At 34.5% G+C, this 20,439-nt stretch overlaps 1 protein-coding gene across 1 annotated transcript; it reads right to left on the bottom strand.

Moving 5' to 3' along the window:
• Positions 1 to 1,395: 1,395 nt before the first annotated feature.
• On the bottom strand, positions 1,396 to 20,016 carry LOC133181836 (extracellular tyrosine-protein kinase PKDCC-like). The gene is made up of 8 exons (XM_061316461.1): positions 19,899 to 20,016; positions 19,137 to 19,323; positions 16,095 to 16,862; positions 13,520 to 13,642; positions 8,646 to 8,854; positions 7,606 to 7,859; positions 2,806 to 2,982; positions 1,396 to 2,535 (listed from the first exon to the last, which is right to left on the bottom strand). Exons 3-8 carry the CDS (start codon positions 16,632 to 16,634, stop codon positions 2,453 to 2,455), a joined length of 1,386 nt encoding a protein of 461 aa, XP_061172445.1. The 5' UTR covers positions 16,635 to 16,862; positions 19,137 to 19,323; positions 19,899 to 20,016; the 3' UTR covers positions 1,396 to 2,452.
• Between the last annotated feature and the right edge of the window lie 423 nt (positions 20,017 to 20,439).

Raw genomic sequence — 20,439 nt, 5'->3', positions numbered from 1 at the left:
TCTTAATCATTGCTGGAACATGTGATATTTGTTCTTTACTAAAGAAAGGTACATGTATGTGGTTAGGAAAATCGTATTTTTATTAGGATATGTTGGGTAATTTGTGGACCATCCTCCTTAAACGAGTCGATTTTTGCATCAATTAAATAGTATGGACATATTCAGATCCATATTCAGATAAAACCAAGTACACAGAGGCAATTACTTGCCTATTTTATATTAACCCAGAACGTAGAAAAAATGTATTTAAAGGAGATGGGCAAACAAGGCGTGCAAAATGTGAATTTAGTATTTAGAGTGAAGTTCTTATCATTGAAAGTTGTGAAATTACGACAAACAAAACTTCTTTCGGCAAAAATGATTCCACAATTTGAAACAAAATGTGGTATTCTGGGGGTGGGGTGGGGGTCGAACCCATGCAATAAAAACCCTGAATATCAATTATCACTTCGAGACTTGCACGCTAACAACTGCACTATACCGCTCATAATAAATACCTGTATTTAAATTATGTTTTTGATATGACCATTGACCGTATGGACTTCAAATATTTTGCAGAAAAATACGAATACGTTGTCATAAAAGTGTATTTTTAAGGTATAGTGGGCTTTTGCTCCATGGTTTTGTTAACCGAAGAATGAATGTTTTTACGCGTAATTTGAATATTAATCTTTCAACAATGAAAAAATGGAGCGAAGACTCACTCAACTTTTTCTATAGTCCACTTTCCATATATACGTATATGTAGCAATATACCATTATCACCCTCACATGTCATGATGGTTTTAATGTCACCAAATTGATTCGATGAGCAAGAGTATTTTCTGCTTATGACCGAGACAGGATACTGACAAATAAGTTGATATTACAAGAATATCAACAATTTCATCTTAATATTGACCTTGTTTGCAAATATAATCTGTCGAATGTTGACTGACGTTGTTATGCCATGGCTTTCATACAGGTTTGTCTGTTTACAAGTGCACTTGATTTACCAGATCAAGACAAAGGGTTCACGGCAGGTGTGACGGTCCCTTCTTTGGTGATTTCAGGGATCCGTGTGTTCTCTGCTCTCAATTGGTAATATTGGGCTTTCGAGCATGAATACTGTTTGTTATCTTTACAATCCATGCTTCAGATGGTGCATATGAACTTTTTCCCAGATACAGGTAAGATCATATGAATTGTAGCAGGTCCTTCTCAAGTAACTGTAACCCTTTCTTGGGAAAACTTGCTTAAATAATATTTGAGCAATACAAAGCGGGTTCATGCTACTACAGTCTTGCTTCAGATGCCACTTTTTCTGCGTTGCGCGCACACTGTATTGATGAAGGTGATTAACACAGCGTGACATATGACCTCAAAACTACACTACGTTCTTGGAATAAGACAAAGTTACAAGATTGGATTGTCTTTATTGATATACAACAACATTGCGGTATAATGTTCATTTGATAAGCATATACCAGCAACAGTTTAACAAAGCAATATTACATCGACAAACAGAAATCAAAGTTCTATACTGAAGACTACATAAATATCATCTATGGTTAAACCGTGGTTTGAAGGGGCATCAGATGCACGCCAATTAATAAACACACAGTTTCATCACATCAAAAATACAAATGTGCAAATGGAAATATTACGGAACTCAGTTCTGTGTGAATTACAAAGTTTAACGATAATAAAATTAAAAAAAAAGTTATAACAACAAATGTGAATTGTAACATGGAATGCTGAGGATTTGTGTAACTTCTGTCCAGACCTCTCAACAAATATTACCCTGTATACATAATAAAGCACCTTTTGAAATCAATATTATTGCACGGAAACACGTTAAGAACCTCCAACATTGCAAACAAATAACGTTATATACCACAGGAACCTTCTTGACACTTTTTTTTTGGGGGGGGGGGGGGAGTCATTATAAAATAAATGTACATCTGTTAAAAAAACTGTATAATTCATTAAATACAGTGTATTGCATGACTGACTAGTCCCAAGAACTAATCTACGGCTTAAAATTAATGAAATTCAAATTCAAGTAAAAAAAAAAAATGAACTTCAAGCATGTAAAGTGGTATACATGTATTTCCCTTTCGTATCAAATTAACAAAGACAACGAATCAACGATAAAAATGGAACTGCTTTCAGATTACAAGTCAAACAATGTTGGGTATAATGTTGGTTGACGTAGCTAGAGGAAGATACCCTTTGTGAACAATAATTCAAAGGAATAAAATCATTGTAGTCAGGTGTCCCAGTATCCTAGTTCCTTGTACACAATTCATTTTCAAAACTTCTGATATCGTAAAGATATGCACAAATATTCTTCGTGCATGTACAACATCATAAAGATGAACTAGTCAGTCCCATCACGTCGCCCAGCTAATCATGCTTTACTGACGAGCAATCCTCCTCCATGCAGGAACATTGCAGACAGCTGTGATTGTCACGTGATTCTTACATACAGTGACGTATTAGAGTTCCTTGATGGATAATCAAAACCATACTTAAAATGTACCAACATACGACCTGAAAAAAAATGGAAAAAATCAATTTAAATCAAAGGTATACTGTAACAATATTGACAGTCACATCAATCCATCGTAGTTACTTCGAATAAGGGTTGGCGGGGATATGGATGGCTTCCAGTATACTACAGGCACTTCCCATCTTAACTGGTAAATAAAAATTTATCTACTATAATACTATACAAACAATTTATTTACCAGCTTACCGGAATTGAATTTTATCATTTTTTTCCCTTCAAATTGACTTGTGTGTTCGGTCGTATGACGTTACCTGTCCAAGTCGTCTGCTTGGAAACGACGAATCCACGACAGTCCGAGTCCGCATCACAGAGAGTTGCCGCTTCCAAGACATCATAAGCTGAATGTGTGCATCCTGTTCCTGACAGCGAGAGGCGACACCTGTAGTCAAACTTTCCAGGGAGATCACTTGCAGGATAAAACTGATAGTCTGCAATGAAATATCGAAATCTTGCACACAAGGGACCAATATAAGTATTAGAACAAGATATAATTTAATGCTTTTTAGTTTGTGTATCCATATCAGGAAGCACAACAATTAATAATGTTTACCTGATTTAAGGTAATGATTAGCAAAATCATTTCAAAATAGAACAGAAGTGCCCCCATGACGATTGGAAAAGGGGAGGGGGTGTTAATTGGACTGTTTTTCAATAACTTTGACATAATATTATGATTTTGATTGAGTCCCAATCATGATACACTTGTTGACAGCTAGACTAGTAATTAAAGGGGCATGGACACACTTGCATTGTCGTTTTGTTTACAGTTTTAAAGGATCACCTCGTTTCAAGTGGATTATTGACCCTATAGGGCAGGGACTGGTTTTAGACTTTACAAAATTCTTATCAGTTTCCGTTCCGGTAAATGACTTAGATTTAGGCTATACACACGTCGTAATTTGCCTCGATCCCATAGTTAGATCATTTTATTTCTAGTCAATGCATGAAGTATGTAAGATAGGATGAACCTTTTCATAGACTTTATAAAACTATGAATCTTTATATTGTTGACGCGTTTCAAGTTTGTTATCTCGAAAAGCTTTTTTTGATAATTTTTCTTTACTTTTCATTGTAATGGTAATTGATATCTATAGCAATAATTCTCTTCGTGAATCACGTGTATTTTACAACGCATTTCAGCGGAAATAATAACAAGAGGCCCATGGGCCACATCGCTCACCTGAGCACATTGGCTAGGCAAAAGCACAAATCAGTTCAGTATTGAAAAGACCGGGGGAGGGGGCTTGAATTTGAAACTACCTGATGATGCTTCCATGTCAATGTAACAAATGGCTTTGTTGTACTTGAGAAGATTTTAAAAAAAATTCCCATATATTCCTTTGTAAAAATTTGATCCCCCATTGTGGCTCCTCCCTATCCCAGGGGTCATCATTTGAACAAACTTGAATCTCAGTACCTGAGGATGCTTCCATATCAATATGACTAAACATAGCTTTTCTGTTCTTGAGAAGAAATATTTCTTCTTTATGTTCTTATGTTAAACTTTCCATTTCCCATTGGGCCCCACCCTACCCCTGCAGGTCATCATTTGAACAAAATTGAATCTACACTACCTGAGGATGCTTCCATATCAAAATGACTAATCATGGTTTGCAGTTCTTCAGAAGAAGATATTTTCCTAAATATTTCTATGTAGAACTTTGATCCTCCATTGTGGCCCCGCCCTACCCCCGGGGGTCATGGTTTGAACAAACTTGAATCTACACTACCTGAGGATGCTTCCATATAAATATGACTCATCATGGCTTTGCTGTTCTTGAGGAGAAGATTTTTAAAGATTTTTCCTATATATTTCTATGTAAAACTTTGATCCTCCATTGCGGCCCCGCCCTACCCCTGGGGGTCATGGTTTTAACAAACTTGAATCTACACTACCTGAGGATGCTTCCACATAAATATGACTCATCATGGCTTTGCTGTTCTTGAGAAGAAGATTTTTAAAGATTTTTCCTATATATTTCTATGTAAAACTTTGATCCTCCATTGTGGCCCCGCCCTACCCCCGGGGGTCATGATTTGAACAAACTTGAATCTACACTACCTGAGGATGCTTCCACATAAATATGACTCATCATGGCTTTGCTGTTCTTGAGGAGAAGATTTTTAAAGATATTTCCTATAAATTTCTTTGTAAAACTTTGATCCTCCATTGTGGCCCCGCCCTACCCCCGGGGGTCATGGTTTTAACATACTTGAATCTACACTACCTGAGGATGCTTCCATGTAAATATGACTCATCATGGCTTTGCTGTTCTTGAGAAGAAGATTTTTAAAGATTTTTCCTATATATTTCTATGTAAAACTTTGATCCTCCATTGTGGCCCCGCCCTACCCCTGGGGGTCATGATTTGAACAAACTTGAATGTACACTACCTGAGGATGCTTCCACGTGAGTTTCATCTTTCCTGGCCCTATGGTTCTTGAGAAGAAGATTTTTAAATGATGCCATTATTTTTTCAGTAATTCCTAATTATCCCCCCTTGAAAGAGGGCGTGGCCCTTCATTTGAACAAACTTGAATCCCCTTCACCCAAGGATACTTTGTGGCAAGTTTGGTTGAAATTGGCCCTGTGGTTCTTGAGAAGAAGTCGAAAATGTGAAAAGTTTACAGACAGACAGACGGACAGACAGACGGACAGACAGACGGACGCCGGACAAAATGTGATCAGAAAAGCTCACTTGAGCTTTCAGCTCAGGTGAGCTAAAAACATGTCATTGATGTATACAAATTATATAAAGAATTCCAAGGGAATGCAGTTACTGATATGTAGCCCTAATGAAAATGTTGTGTTAAGCTCAAATATTGACATTAGCACTACGTATACGTTCTTCCTAAACAGACAAAAATAGTAGTACAGAATGAAACCAAATATACTGAATTGATAAAATTTTAAGGTATTAAACTAGTCAAAAATATATAGAACAAAAATCCATATCCGCTCATTGCAGTTTAATCACACAGAAGTCTTTTAATGTCTCTTATATCAAAAATAAACATGCATTTAAGATAGATAATAGAAGAAAAATGCACAAATCCCTATAAAATTAAACAGTGTTTGGAAAGTTTAAAAATGTGAAACTGTGGTGCTAGGTGGAATCGAAACACGACTCTAGACTAGAAGTCTCTGACGAGACTAGCTCTACTGGTGTGTACTTATGATAAAGAAAGATACATCTTAGTATAGCCTATTTGTGTAAAAAGTCTAAATTAGACCAAAACTGTAAGAAGAGTAGCGTTTTATTCGAGGAAATTTCTACTTTTTACTAACCATGGCAATATCGTCTGTCGAAATCAAAAATCTATAAAAAGATTTATATATCTTAGTATTAGTCTACTAGAGTACCAAGTTTTTCTTAAATTGGACCAACATTGTAGAAGGAGTAGCGTTTTGAAAGAATTTCAAAGAAATTTCTATTTTTAGTAACCATGACAACATCGTTTGTCGAAAACACGAACTGGTATAATAGAATTGTTGTGTACCAAGTCGCATTGAAATTGGACTAAAACTGTAGGAGGAGTAATGTTTTGAAAAAAATTCAGTAACCACAGTAACATCTTATGTCGAAATCAAAAAAAACCTTTAAACAAAATTTTGTATCCTAGTAAAGTCTAATTGTATACCAAGTCTTATTGAAATTGAACCAAAACTGTAGGAGTAGTAGCGTTTTGAAATATTTACTGTCGCCCGCGTGGCGCAGTGGTAGAGCGTCTGCTCTAGAGTCGCGGAGTAAGGGTTGATCCTTACGTCGCGGGTTCGAATCCCACTGTGGGACGTTGATACTGGTCCATCGGATGAGACCGTATAAACCGAGGTCCTGTGTCGCAGTAAGTGCTGGCACGAAAAAGATCCCTCACTGTTCATTGGCCCTGAGTGCCAAGCATAAGTTAAAAATTGCAGCTCTCCAACGGCAAGTGGTGGCGTCTCCATATGAGTGAAAAATTCTCAAGAAGGGACGTTAAACAAACAACCTCCCCCCCCCCCCCCAAAAAAAAAAACGGACAGACAAATGGACGGACGGATACACAGGCACTTGTTTCGTATACGGGGCACCTCCTACTTATTTTTACCACGTACTTGTGGACGGATACCTTGCCAATGCGTAAGCTCTTCTAGTCTCCGACCAGTAGAGCTAAAAATAATATCGTTTTCAACAGCCAGCGGTCTAACTTTCTGAGCTATTCTGACTATATAATGAGTCGGTGTAAATGTCAAAAACAGGTTTCCTTACTCTTTGCAGGCTTTGTGATTTTCGACCCCAGGCCAGGGATGCCCCTTATAAAATCTTATTTTAAATTATTCCTTACATCCCATCCTATAAAAATATCATAATTATATTTAGAGCAGGCCTGCCCTGAAGGACTTCTAAGCCAAATGTATGCAAAAATCGGTGCTTAACAGGGAAAATGTTTTGGTCAATTTTGATGGTTAATATTAAAATTGCAAATATTAAATTTTATGTTCAAAATACAAATTTGAAAATTTAGACATATATACGGTAGAAAATGCCTAATGAACAATAATTTTGAAATGTGACTTTTTCCAGGAAATTGTTCTCTCCTATAGGTCAATTGAAAATTCATAATATTCAATCAAAACGGTATTGATCATAACCTAACACTATACACCTGACTGTGTTTGTAAACATGGGAACGAGCTCTGTTTTATGTGGGGAATTCGAATTGCTAACACTACAAACATTAATGAACAATAACATACAACTCTGATGGGTTGGTTTTGCTTTCCATCATTTCTATTCTGACTTTTCTTGATTAATATCTTTTATACACCACACATTTCTCGCTTTCTTAAATTTAGTTCTTGAAAATGAAAGGTTATATTATGTCACTCAACCACGCCCAAAATTTGTAGTTTTTATAAATTCAGATAAAAGAAGTTTTTAAACACTCTTTTTAAAAATAACAGTCTGAAACGCTCTCGCAACATGCAAGACGTAGAATTCTACCAATACTTCTGATAGATATAAATTTCAACACTGTGTCCATGCCCCTTTAAAACAAAGTTAAATTACCTTTGGAAAATTGTTGTTTATGTCTCTTTAAATATTTTCCAGATACGTAGAGACTTTTAATTTTTTTCATCAGTTGAACTATTTGATGAGAATTCAATGTAAGATTGTTGTAACCCTCCACGACTTTGTCCACCAGAGGGCGCAGGGATTCTGGAGCACCATGTGGTAATAGAAACGTCGTAAAATGGCGGCCTCCATTGTATAGATTTTTCTTCTCATTGTAATTTAAACAAGTGCCTTCTTTACATGGAATTCTAGAGAAAAAAAATGAGCTCTTGGATACATAAGTCTAAAATATTTAATAGATTAAATCTTTCGATGTTTTAAGCCCTAGTATTCCCCTTTATGTCAGCTTTATAATTTATGTACTTTGGTAGCTAGCATTTGAGTTAAAATTAAAGATATTGTCGACTCCTTTGGTACTTTAACTGTAATATAATCAAAGACCAAAAGAATTCTACAATTATAAGCGTCAAGAAGATGCTGAAGTATCAAGAATATAATTCTATTTTATCACATTTAATAAATTACCCCTGTCTACAGTTTTATCATTTTGTGGCATGGTGTCAAACAAAGAAATACATGTGCGTGCATTTGTAAACATAAAACTCTTAAAGGATTTTTTTCACCTCTCATTTTTTTTTAAATAACAAAGTTAACATGTTATTAAAATCGTCCATTCATATTTTTTTCTCTAAAATTTAAAATTTACATTTTTGATGTTTCAGCAGTTCAAAGTTTGAATTTCTCAATATACAAATTTTAATCGCCTATAATACTATTCTATTTTACATAAAATTTGTATTTATTTTGTAGCAGAAGTCTAAAATAAATGTTGCATTTTCATTTAAAATTGAACTGAATTGGCAGAGTACAAGTAACTTCCATTCTTTATTTTTACGAATCCAAGTGAGTTTTATCTTAATGCAAGAATAGCAAAAAAAAAAAATGGGGGGGGGGGGGGGGCTTGTACCTTTATAGACATGCATACGATTAATTGTTGTACACATACTTTAAATTTTAATTAAAAACTAGCTCACTTTTGTGTGAAGTTAGAGCTAGAAAAGTGTATTGTACAGTTATCATCCTTGACACAGCCGGGATCTCCAAACCCTACGTCATCAACGTCGGATAGCTTAAGAGAACCATCCACAAGAACAAACTGCTGTCGCCGGAAGTCATTCATAGCGAGGCTGCCGTAATTACTGGAGGCCATCCATTCAATGATGGAAGAAACATCAAAGGAAATCTGTGAACAAAGTCAGATTGTGATCACACAGAAAAACTATAGGCTGACAGGAGCATTCAATCCATATAACCAAACTTTTACCCAGATACACTTCTCCATGTCTCAAGTCTCGGGTTTAAACCCCTCCTTCAGAGGAGGGAAAGAGATTAAAAACTGTGACCAGATACCTTTTTTCCATACTTACCTTCTCTTCATTTTCGTTTATATTGCTGTGTGTATTTGCTGTGTATCATATTAAATTTAAAAAAAAAAGAGAAAAAAAATCCCGCATTCACAACTACAATCGAATCTATCTAAAAATTCTAATCAATACTTTATTGCTATTTTTGTTGCCTTTACCTCACTTTCTTGCAAAAATGTAAACAAACACTGAAACGGGTGAGAAATATAACCTCCTTTTAATGAAAACTAACATCCATTGTCGTTTAGCTCTTTGGCGACATTTTTTTTCCTCTTTAAAAACGAAAGAGGATGATTTCCGATCGTTCATGAGTACTGATACTGTGGAAGTTAAAAAAATTCCTTGTTTCTTGTGACTTTTATTTAATTTAGCTGTCTGTAAAGTGTTTTCTGTAGGCGTGTTTCCTATATCGCTAAAAGTATAGAATTTTCATACTCAGGTTTATTTTTCCCCTACTGATTTTTCACTATGTAATATTGATTATTCTATAAATAAATCGCTTATTCCCTAAATTTCACTTGTATTTGCTAACACCCCCCCCCCTTCAATCCTCCTAAGAAGTAGATAATATTTTCATGGTACAAGATCCAACTTTGATACCAGCCCATCAGAAACGTTGTGGGTGGAGCTAACATAAGACAGCCCGGGCTTTATTTTTAGCTTGTTTCAGCTGTAAATCAGGACATTGTGGGCAGAACCTTGATCCACTAAACATGTTTTTATTATTTTTTTTTTACTTACAAAAATTAAATCATATAGAGGTGAACATCATGAGTTTCATCATCGTAAACCTTAAGTAAGAGAAGCGAGACCGACCGTGGGTTTCCGATGATGATCGAGTTTATCTAGTTCATTTTCAACATATGGTAACAGCCATAATTTTCAAAGACAATGGAGTATTAGTGAAGAAAATTCACTGACAAATGTTTCAATTATTTATTTTGGTCTAATGAAATTTAAGAATACTTTAATCTACTAGTATTTCAAATTGAGTCAATTAAAGTAGATTTCTGTTTATTTCATTTTATACCATTAAGGTCAGATCGCTCTAACTGCATGCAACTACTTTTGTAACTCTTTGGTGAGCAGTGCTTAGAACTTCCTTAAACAGTTTTTCAGTTTATCATAAATCTATGAATTAGCAAGAACCAGGATTCCCTTTAACAAACTTATTTTATTGGACAGCACTCCAGGAAATTCCAATAGATATGATCTTGGTCGGAGAAAACACAATATTGGTATGGGAACCTTAATCTTACCTACTCTCCTAGAAATATATATAATAATTAATAATAATAATTCTAATATTTTGGGCACCTCAAAATCATACAATATGAATTTACAATGATATAAAATTGAGTTGCGGTGACAAATTTCGAGCATGCAACTGTGGACATTGGGAACAAACTTGGGTACAAACCCTGTGTTCCTCGTAGATATTTCAATTGGAACTATTCCCAAGGATTTACCGAGAAGATAATGGAGAAGGATGTGTGTGGGATTTTGTTCACCTGCCCTCATCTATTCTGATTAGCTTCTGCAATAACATTTACACAAGATGTAATAGATTTCAGCACTTCTAATTCCTTTGTGTTGATATATATATCTCAGTCTTCCTGTCTGTGTCGGGGGTTGTGAACTTTAACAGTATTTCCCTAATTTTCTCCCTAATCATCCGTTAATTCAGATAGTACCTACATGTCTGGACATACGAATGGGGCGATACACCAGTCTTAATATTCTGTGAAGTATAGATGTCTATACAAACATTACAGCAAATAAACTTATTTAAGAACTAAAAAGCATGTAAACTATAAAAGTCGATTAAGTGTTGAAAATGATATTTAGGGGAGGGGGGAGGGTCAGTAATATTTGTCTTTTATTTTTTAAGACAATTTTTATTTATGCCATCCGCTGAACTCAGGATTCAGTACACATGGTCTTTTTTTTATATTCACACAAAGAATAATTACCAAAAATACTTATTCAATCACGTGTACAGTTAATTTGACTGTTTTGCAGATCAATAAGTTTCGATCCGATTAAAATCAGATCCCTTGATCCCTATAGCCTTGTGTAGGATCTGATTTTCATTAGGTTGAAACTTATTAAATTGTAATTTGAAAAACTGTCAATTTTAATGCACTTGTGAATTATTGTTTACTATTCTTCCCTCACAAAAGAAATTTTTTGAAAATTTATGAGGACATGAACTAGGACGCTTTACGCCGGCATATTTTTATGAGGCGCGTTAGCGCCTCATGATAAATATGCAGGTGTAAAGCGTTGTAGTTCATGTACCTCATGAGTTCTCAAAAATTAAATTCATATCTTATATCTACATTATTTTTCTGATGACTTGCCACATATTTTTGTCCTTCACTGATCATTTTTGAAAAAAAAGTTTGCACTATTTTTTGACTTCAATTACGTCAAAATGAAAATATTCTTACTCATCCCATGGTAGTTCATGAGAACGTGAACTTTTTCTAATTTGCGAAGAATCCTAAGGAAAAATATTTGGAAATGTAGATATATAGCAGTACATACGTATACATTTTTATCCCATGTTTACCCCTTTATTCCGTGGATATGACTCATTGGATAAATTTTTCATAATCCACAGTTAAGGAGGTTCGATCCTGAACCTTTGAGCAGATTTTGGTCTGGAGCTTTATTTCTAAAATTCTGTATCATTTTTAAGTTCTAACATTAAATCTGGATTCTACAATGCAAATTAAACTATATCCAATGAAAAAACCGCGATTAAATTCCATTCAAATAGGATTAAGCTAGGAACTATATTTTGTGGCGGAAGGTTTTTTAGAAGAAATGATCAATTTTTCCCTTTTGAAGTATATACAGTACTGTTAAGTTTAAATTCCTATTTTTCCATGCTGGTTGCACACCGAGCTGTTTTTTGCAGTGAAATGTTTTATTCTGGTTCTGAAATATCTATTAAGTTATTTCTCATGAATTCTTTTATTATATTGTGACAAATATAGTAAATATATTCTGAAAGTCCAGGAAAAAATTGAGCCAATTTTAACATAAAATTAACACTTTTTTAGTAATATCTAAAAATTTACATCATAGACCCCCACTTTCGTTTTTCTTTTCTGAATATATAAGATAACTTTGATCAATCTGCTTAAATTCAGCAAAAGTTTAAGACTTTAAAATAATTTTTTTGCTTGTTAAATTTCTAATGCCAGAAAAATCACATTTTGTGAGTGCAGAAAGGTCAAATAATTGATTATGCGGAGCAATTTGCAACTTTTTCTTAGTCACAATTTCAATGTGTCTTTTTTTTAAATAAACTAATAGTTTATTTTGTCCCATGCTTTATTTGGATAAAAACATAGGAGGGAAAAACGTCGAAGAGGTGATTTTTGATTAAGACACAAATTTCAGTGCAAAAAGGTCATATTAAATGTACTGTAGCGCCAAAAGAAGCATATTGACCCCCATTTTTTGTTTTGATTTTTAATTAAGCTATGTGTGTAGAAACTAAAAATATACTTGACAAAAATAGTTTAAGACTTTAAATATCAGGATCCAACCTCGTTAAGTGCAGTTGTGACGTCACAATGGTTTTTGCGTTAGCGTGATGAAGTAAAATAAAGTGGAGTCCTATATAAAACAGTGTAAAACATTGGTTGTGAAGTATTAAACAAGGGATAAAAAGAATCTCCCATGATTTGTAGTTGGATATGACTTTTATCCAACTCGTTGTGTGTTTTTATCCCCTCGCCAAGGCTCGGGGATAAAAAACACACAACGAGTTGGATAAAAATCATATCCAACTACAAATCATGGGAGATCCTATATATATTTCTTAAGTTTTGTATAATTTTCTATTTATATTGTATAACTTTCCATTTGCATTCTATATTTTTTCATTTGTATTATATAATTTTCCATTTGTTTTGTATAATTTTCCATTTAAATTGTATAATTTTTCATTTGTATTGGAATATTTTTCTTTTGTAATGTACAATTTTATATTTGTATTTGATAATTTTCAACTCAAATTTTATAATTTTCCATTTCTATGATTTTCCATTTGTATTCTATAATTTTTCAATGACATTGTATAATATTTTTGATAGGAAAAATACAATACAAATGGAAAATCAAAGAATACAAATGGAAAATAATACAAAACAAATGGAAAATTAAAGAAAATATTAAAAGGAAAATTATACAATACAAATGGAAAATTATACAATTCAAATGGAAAATTATAAAATTCAAATGAAAATTATACAACACAAATGAAAAATTATAGAATAAATATTATACAATACACATGGAAAACTATACAATGCATATGGAAAAATATACAATTACATATGGAAAAGATTGAAATTTATTGCAACGTTTGACATGCTATACTTATACCATGTAACTTTATAAATATCTTAAGTGAGGCCTTATTTCATCTATTAATAATAACGATTCTTAATCTTAGGATATCTTACTCTGAAGCGGTCCTCCCACGACATCTGTAGGAGTTTGATCAAGTCCACACTGTCACCAAGCTCTGTTACCATGGCAACTCCCTGAATGTTGCTACTGGTGCCTGGTACACAGAATCCTAACACCTAAAAATTAACTCTATAAATTACTCCTCATTCAATGGTGCCGGGTACACAGAATACTAACACATAAACATTAACTCCAAAAATTACTCCTCATTCAATGGTGCCTGGTACATAGAATCCCAACGCCCTAAAAATTAACACCACAAATTACTCCACATTTAATGGTGCCTGAAACACAGAATCCTAACACCCTAAAAATTAACACCACAAATTACTCCTCATTTAATGGTGCCTGGTACACAGAATCCTAACACCCTAAAAATTAACACCACAAATTACTCCTCAATTAATGGTGCCTGGTACACAGAATCCTAACACCCTAAAAATTAACACCACAAATTACTCCTCAATTAATGGTACCTGGTACACAGAATCCCAACACCCTAAAAATTAACACCACAAATTACTCCACATTTAATGGTGCCTGGAACACAGAATCCCAACACCCTGAAAATTAACACCACAAATTACTCCTCATTTAATGGTGCCTGGTACACAGAATCCTAACACCCTAAAATTTTACTCCACAAATTACTCCTCATTTAACTGATTCTGTATGAGACGATCAGTTTGTGTTTCATATAATATTAGCATTTTTTTAAAAGATTGAAATCATCGTCTCAAAAGCAACTGCTTGTAATATACCATTTATGAATGCTGCTTTACATCCTAGCTACGATAAAGACTTCACGTCGCCCGCGTGGCGCAGTGGTTAGAGCGTTCGCTCTAGAGTCGCGGAGTAAAGAGTCGATCCTTACGTCGCGGGTTCGAATTCCGCTGTGGGACGTGGAGACCGGTCCTTCGGATGAGACCGTATAAACCGAGGTCCCGTGTCGCAGTAGGTGCTGGCACGAAAAAGATCCCTCACTGCTCAACTGCCCTTAGTGCCGAGTATAGGTCAAAATTTGTAGCTTCTCCACCGGCAAGTGGTGGCGTCTCCATATGAGTGAAAAATTCTCGAGAGGGACGTTAAACAACAAACAAATAAACAAACAAAACGATTAAGACTTCACGAATTTCTCATACTAGTCGGATATCTCTGGGTTTATTAGGTAAGTTCTGAATGTACTGAATCAAGGTATAAACAAAATAGTTATCAGATGTATTCATCCCCACTGATTAAATTTACAATGTATACATGATATCAGAGACATTAATAATAACATTAAATAATATCATATATACATGTACGTATCTACTCTCTAGTGACGCAGAGCTCTGTCAATTTCTCTATGTCTATTTTATTATCATTACTTTAAAAAGTTCATTGCATACGTTATGTGTTTAGTTCAACAACAGTTCTAATGATAAAACAATTGAATTTTAAAAAGCGGGGTTATTGCTGACGGCTTGGTTAGTATCTCTACACACCAGCAAACATGTTCACGAAGCATTATGAAGAGCAAAATGTTGATACACCCTCGGCTTACCAAGACAAATGTCAGGATTTATATGAACGTCAATTTTAATTGGTAATTCAAGGAACGTTAGTCAACTCTATACATACAGCAGGTGCTTTCGTGTACTGTCGTGAATTTTCCTAAAGTTGACCGATTAGTCTTGACAAGCGTCAGAAATCATGTTTGATTGTGTGTGACGTTTAGAATAGGTTAGCAAACATGCACAGTTTTTGCTGTACAAAAGTGAAGTGTTCAGTACATAGATAACACATTAAAAGTTTGTCTGGATGTCAAGGTGATAGATTCTAGCGTTTTTATTTATTATTATCCAGTCAGCATTTTACCCCGAGCTTGTTTTCTACCAGTGTCAAATAGGACTAGTCTACTACATGAAGAATCTATACTCTGCATTTACATGCATGTAGATGTCGAATTATAACAATTCTTTGTCATTCCCTTGGTATATATTTAATACATGAGTATAATATATTTTTTAAAATATTTCTCCAGGTGGTAAGTATATGAAGCACTAAACCTGAGTGAAATTAAAATTATTTTTACCAAATTGGAATATATATAGCGTTATACCTGAGTGAAATTCAGCAATGAAAAAACAAATTTGGAGTTGTACATGTAAACTGAGAAATGTTTTCTCATATTTCCATGCTCTATTAATTTCCTATTAATTTAATCTATTACTCTTTTTCACACACACACACACACACCCTCACACACACACACACACACTGTAAAAGTACTTTTTCCCATGGAGTCATAATTCTGCAAAATCGCAATTTTTGGTCAATCCGCGGGTAGAAAATTCCGCGGATTTCTTGGATTGCCATCTTGATTTCACTTAAGTACTAAGTAAGGAGTAAGGATTAAATTAATCCCACGCGGAAAAATGTACATCTACAGTATATATATATATATATATATATATATATATATATATATATATATATATATATATATATATATATATATATATATATATATATATATATATATATATATATCAATCAAGATTAGCCTTGTTTTTAACACCATACCTTAATAACGTTTTCATGAGCAATAGCTTGCAATACAACAATCTCTTTGACAATTTTCTGAGCAGCTCGATGGTAACATTCTCCATGACGATGACCTTTAGCCACACATGACCTAAGATGCTGACCTTTTACATCCACAGTTTTGATAGCAACTGGTAGCCCTCTGTAATTTCCTCTATAAACAGCCTTTGTCCAGCCAGATTCCAGGTAAGTCTTGTTCAATATGTCCACAAAATCTTCGCACTTGATGAGATTTTCCGAGTAAGACACAGGCATTGGTGCCTCGTTTTGAATTTTTACCACATCTAGTCCATTTTCTGTAGACTTCTCCATTAGCCTCCGAAGACGGTTTTCGAATGTTCCATGGAGACTTAAGGGACTAAATTTTAAACCTCTTGGGTCTTTGCCGTTCCATAAAGAATCCCCCTCCAGTCTCACAAACCGTCGATGGAGGGCCACATTCAGACCCAACACGACAACCACAGAGAAGATGCACAGCTTCCATAGCGAAATCCGGCGTAAAAATACTTTTAACATCATTCAGACTAAGACCCAGGGAAAAGATCGTGTCTGGAAAGTCCCCATACAGTCTCAAAGAAGGACTCCCTCGAACTTTTTGATTTCTTTTTAGGCATCTTGTTTGCTAATCCATTGCATTTGGAAAAAAGTAAATCTCTACACAATTTTCTTTGACCATATACTTTTCATTGTATTTTCAGTGCACATTATATGTCCGTCTGGAAACGGGAATCGAAAAAATCCTGGCACCTGAAAAATAAGAGTGAAGCATGAGACGGTAAGCCGCTAGATAAAATATCACAAACACATGCCACTGGATTCACGCACCGGTTAGGCTGTGGTAGTTTTTAACTAAACCGTTTCAAACATAAATATCTTAAATAGTTTGAAGATAATAAAAATATACAAAATCTGACATCTGACAGGCTGTTTGTTCTGCAATATATATATACCCCCAGATTCCTATGTCTGTACGGTGTAACAAATCGATTTGGTAATTCCAACGAAATACACCAATAAGAAATACAACTGTACATTGTTGTTTAACCCCAGACCTCCCAAATTAATCAAGATATAGAATTATTTATTGCAATCGGTTTAATATAGCTGAATATTTAATCGTTTTGGGGACTAGACTATTGATTGCCATCTTTACATGATTATAAGCATGCTGTTTCCTGAAATATTGTGTATTTATATGCTATAACGATAGACGTATGAGACGACCTGAGGCTGTTTGCTAGTAACTTTCAAAAAAAAAAAAAAAAAAAAAAAAAAAACTGCATGTGCACCGGACTTTGTCAGTTTATCTTTACCATCAACGTCTTGTTTGGTTTATCAGGCCTAATAAAACACATTGCTTCGACATTTTAACAAGATCCAGCAATGTAAAAACAGGTTAAAACTGAGAAAACACAACAGAACAGCATCTCTCTATCTCTCTTTTCTCTCTCTCTCTCTCGTGTCAGTCGATATCTGAGTGTTTTGTCTGGAGACTTCCCGCCAAGCGCGTCCTCTCGTCTGCTTTGTCGCCTTAGTAGGAGATTTCACGACTCCTATTACAGATGTCACGCGAAAAAATACCCCCATTCTATTCTTTGTATAAAACATCATGTCAACTCCAACTGCCTTTTACAAAATGAGAAAAATCCAATTAGAGCGGTTTGGGGATATAGCTGTTCTATTCAAGTATTTTTATCTTCACCCTGAACTGTCGCCATGTTGCAATTCAAACGAAAATGGTTTGAAGTAGAATTGAATTCATGTGTACATAACACATTATACAATTTGATGTGCCATTCCTTGTGCACACATATACTTTATAAACCTTGCCAGAAATTGCTTTCAGTTGTTAATATCAGATAACCCCTTGTCCCCTTCCCCCCAAATGAAAGAATTATATTTTGCAAAAAAAAAAAAAAAAAAACAAAAAAACAAAAAAAAAAAAACAAAAAACAAATTTATCATTTAATCTAATCAACATAAAAACCTTAATCCCATATAGCAACAGATTAATGTGGATCAGATTCCAGGTTAAAAATGTTCAAGATGATGAAACTTTAGCCTGCTCTATGCATACGGGTATACGCCATAACCCGCAGGATCAAACTTCCTAGGACTTCTCCATTGCTATTATTAAAAGTATACATAAGGTGCCTTATGACAAATATATTCACAGGATGAACATTAAATTTTGTATACAGCTTCATAATCCAAAAACTGCCTAAAATCCCATATACCTAGACTGAACTGACTTATATAATTTGTTAATTCATGTGTGTTAAGTTATTTCAGACCTTTTATATAGATAATAACAAAGTGTATTATATTTATGGAATAAAAAGGCTCGTGGTCTATACTGAAGGAGGGTAGTGCGTATCCTGTCCTCCTGGTGGATTGACGCAGTATAAGCAGCATTTCGGTATTTGAAATATTTTCAAATCAGCATACATTATTAAGGTTACATGTATTTTTTTTTCAGGGGTGTGACGAAACAAGAGTATCATGATATATCATGATAGTTTTGAGCAGCATCATGATACGTATGACGATATTTCACATTATATATATATATTTTTTCATATCATTCGTGTGCCTTTGCTCTGAGAAACTATGTGAAAGGATAAAAGTTGTAGATGATTTCATCAAATCCACATGTGCATTAAGCCCTGAACACAATTAAAAAACAAAAGTAAACAAAGAAAATCAATTAAATTAGGTTAAATAAAGGGAAATACAAATTGCTGTAAAATGTTATGTATCGTGATACAGGTACACTGTTTGTGTACCGCTATACGGTACAATTTTTTGTGTATTGCGGTATACCGGTATATATATCAGCACACCCCTATTTCCCCTTAAAGTGTACCCTCTAAAGAAACACAAATTAATTTCAAGATAAAAATATAATATTACATTATATATATATATATATATATATATATATATATATATATATATATATATATATATATATATATATATACATATACGTTCTCAAACTTGAGACAGTAAATGACTTACCTATGATTACAAAACACCATGTGCGTCTTAACTTCTGGCGGTAAGACTGATAAATTTATCTGCCTGCAATCGGTGACACTGTCAAGCTACCAGCCCACATTCCTCTGTTCTACCAACAGACCCGTGCTATAAGGAGGCCAGCAAACTTCCAACATCGTGTCTCAGCTTACACAATATTAATGATTTCCTTCAACATAGAAATGCAAATATAATCCATACCGTTTTCCGAGGGAAAAAAGCACTGTGTTGTGTTACAGACGAATAAGAAAGATCACAAAGCCGTTTTGTGTTCTCTAGGCCTGATTAAAACCAGGATCTAGGAAATAATTTAAAGTAAGGTCTCTGTTTAATTTAAAAAATAAGAAATCCAGAGTGATTAGTTTCAATCGTGACACTCGAGCCTTTGCCGCCTGTTTTCGTTTAACGCTTTTAGTACAATGCACTCCTCTCTCGTTGAAATTCGCCCCCTTATCGAGGGTCACGTCGGGTCACACTCTGGCTTTCGTAAATGGAAATGAAGCAAACCATTACGCTAAATAGGAGTATAACAGACTTCAATCATTTTGTATATAAGTGAAAATCGGGAAACTGTTCTACATATGTAGGTATGGAAGGATTTCTCCTAAGACTTTTTACTATGGTTTGAAGGGTACTGGGGCCTCAATTTGTCTTTGAAATCATAGATATTTTAAAATTAAGCATTTTGAATAAGAATAATAACCATGGACAAAAATCAGATACCCGCTCCCTGCTTTAGATTACCTTGCATCCAATAATAGAGAGTGGTCACAAGCAGCATGTCTTTCGGCTTGTTGCAATTCTTCTGCCAAAGTTATGTCAGGGATAGAGAGAAGTAACGAAAAGGAAAGGTATTAGACCTGCTGCCAAGACTCCAATGATCATCTACAGCGACAGACAACAGACAGAGAGTCGCGCGTGTATATATTGATTGTTACTACTGTAATGTCACTGGCAGCTAGGCTTAAGACTAAGCTACACGGTTAAGGCATGTAATGTGGTGCTAAATATCGAAATTTAGTCACAGAGAGAGAGAGAGAGAGAGAGAGATGGTTGGACTTGCTACTCAGTGGGTTTTAACTCGATTCAAGAAAACAAAGCTTATCTCAGGCGCATGCAGCGTATTTCTTCAAAAGTTTAGAGGGTTAAAGGGCGCTACATAAAAATAAACTATTTTTAGTATTTAATAATGAATCCTAGCTCTTAAATGTATAAAGATCACTTTTTAAAAACAAAAGCCCCAAGGGCCTTAACAGTCACTTAAGTATAATACACTTAACACTGT

The sequence above is a fragment of the Saccostrea echinata genome, unplaced genomic scaffold, assembly GCF_033153115.1.
Source record: "Saccostrea echinata isolate AGI-Se365-2 ecotype Australia unplaced genomic scaffold, CSIRO_AGI_Sech_v1 ptg000009l, whole genome shotgun sequence".
NCBI lineage: Eukaryota > Metazoa > Mollusca > Bivalvia > Ostreida > Ostreidae > Saccostrea > Saccostrea echinata.
This window is presented reverse-complemented; position numbering and strand designations above follow the sequence as displayed.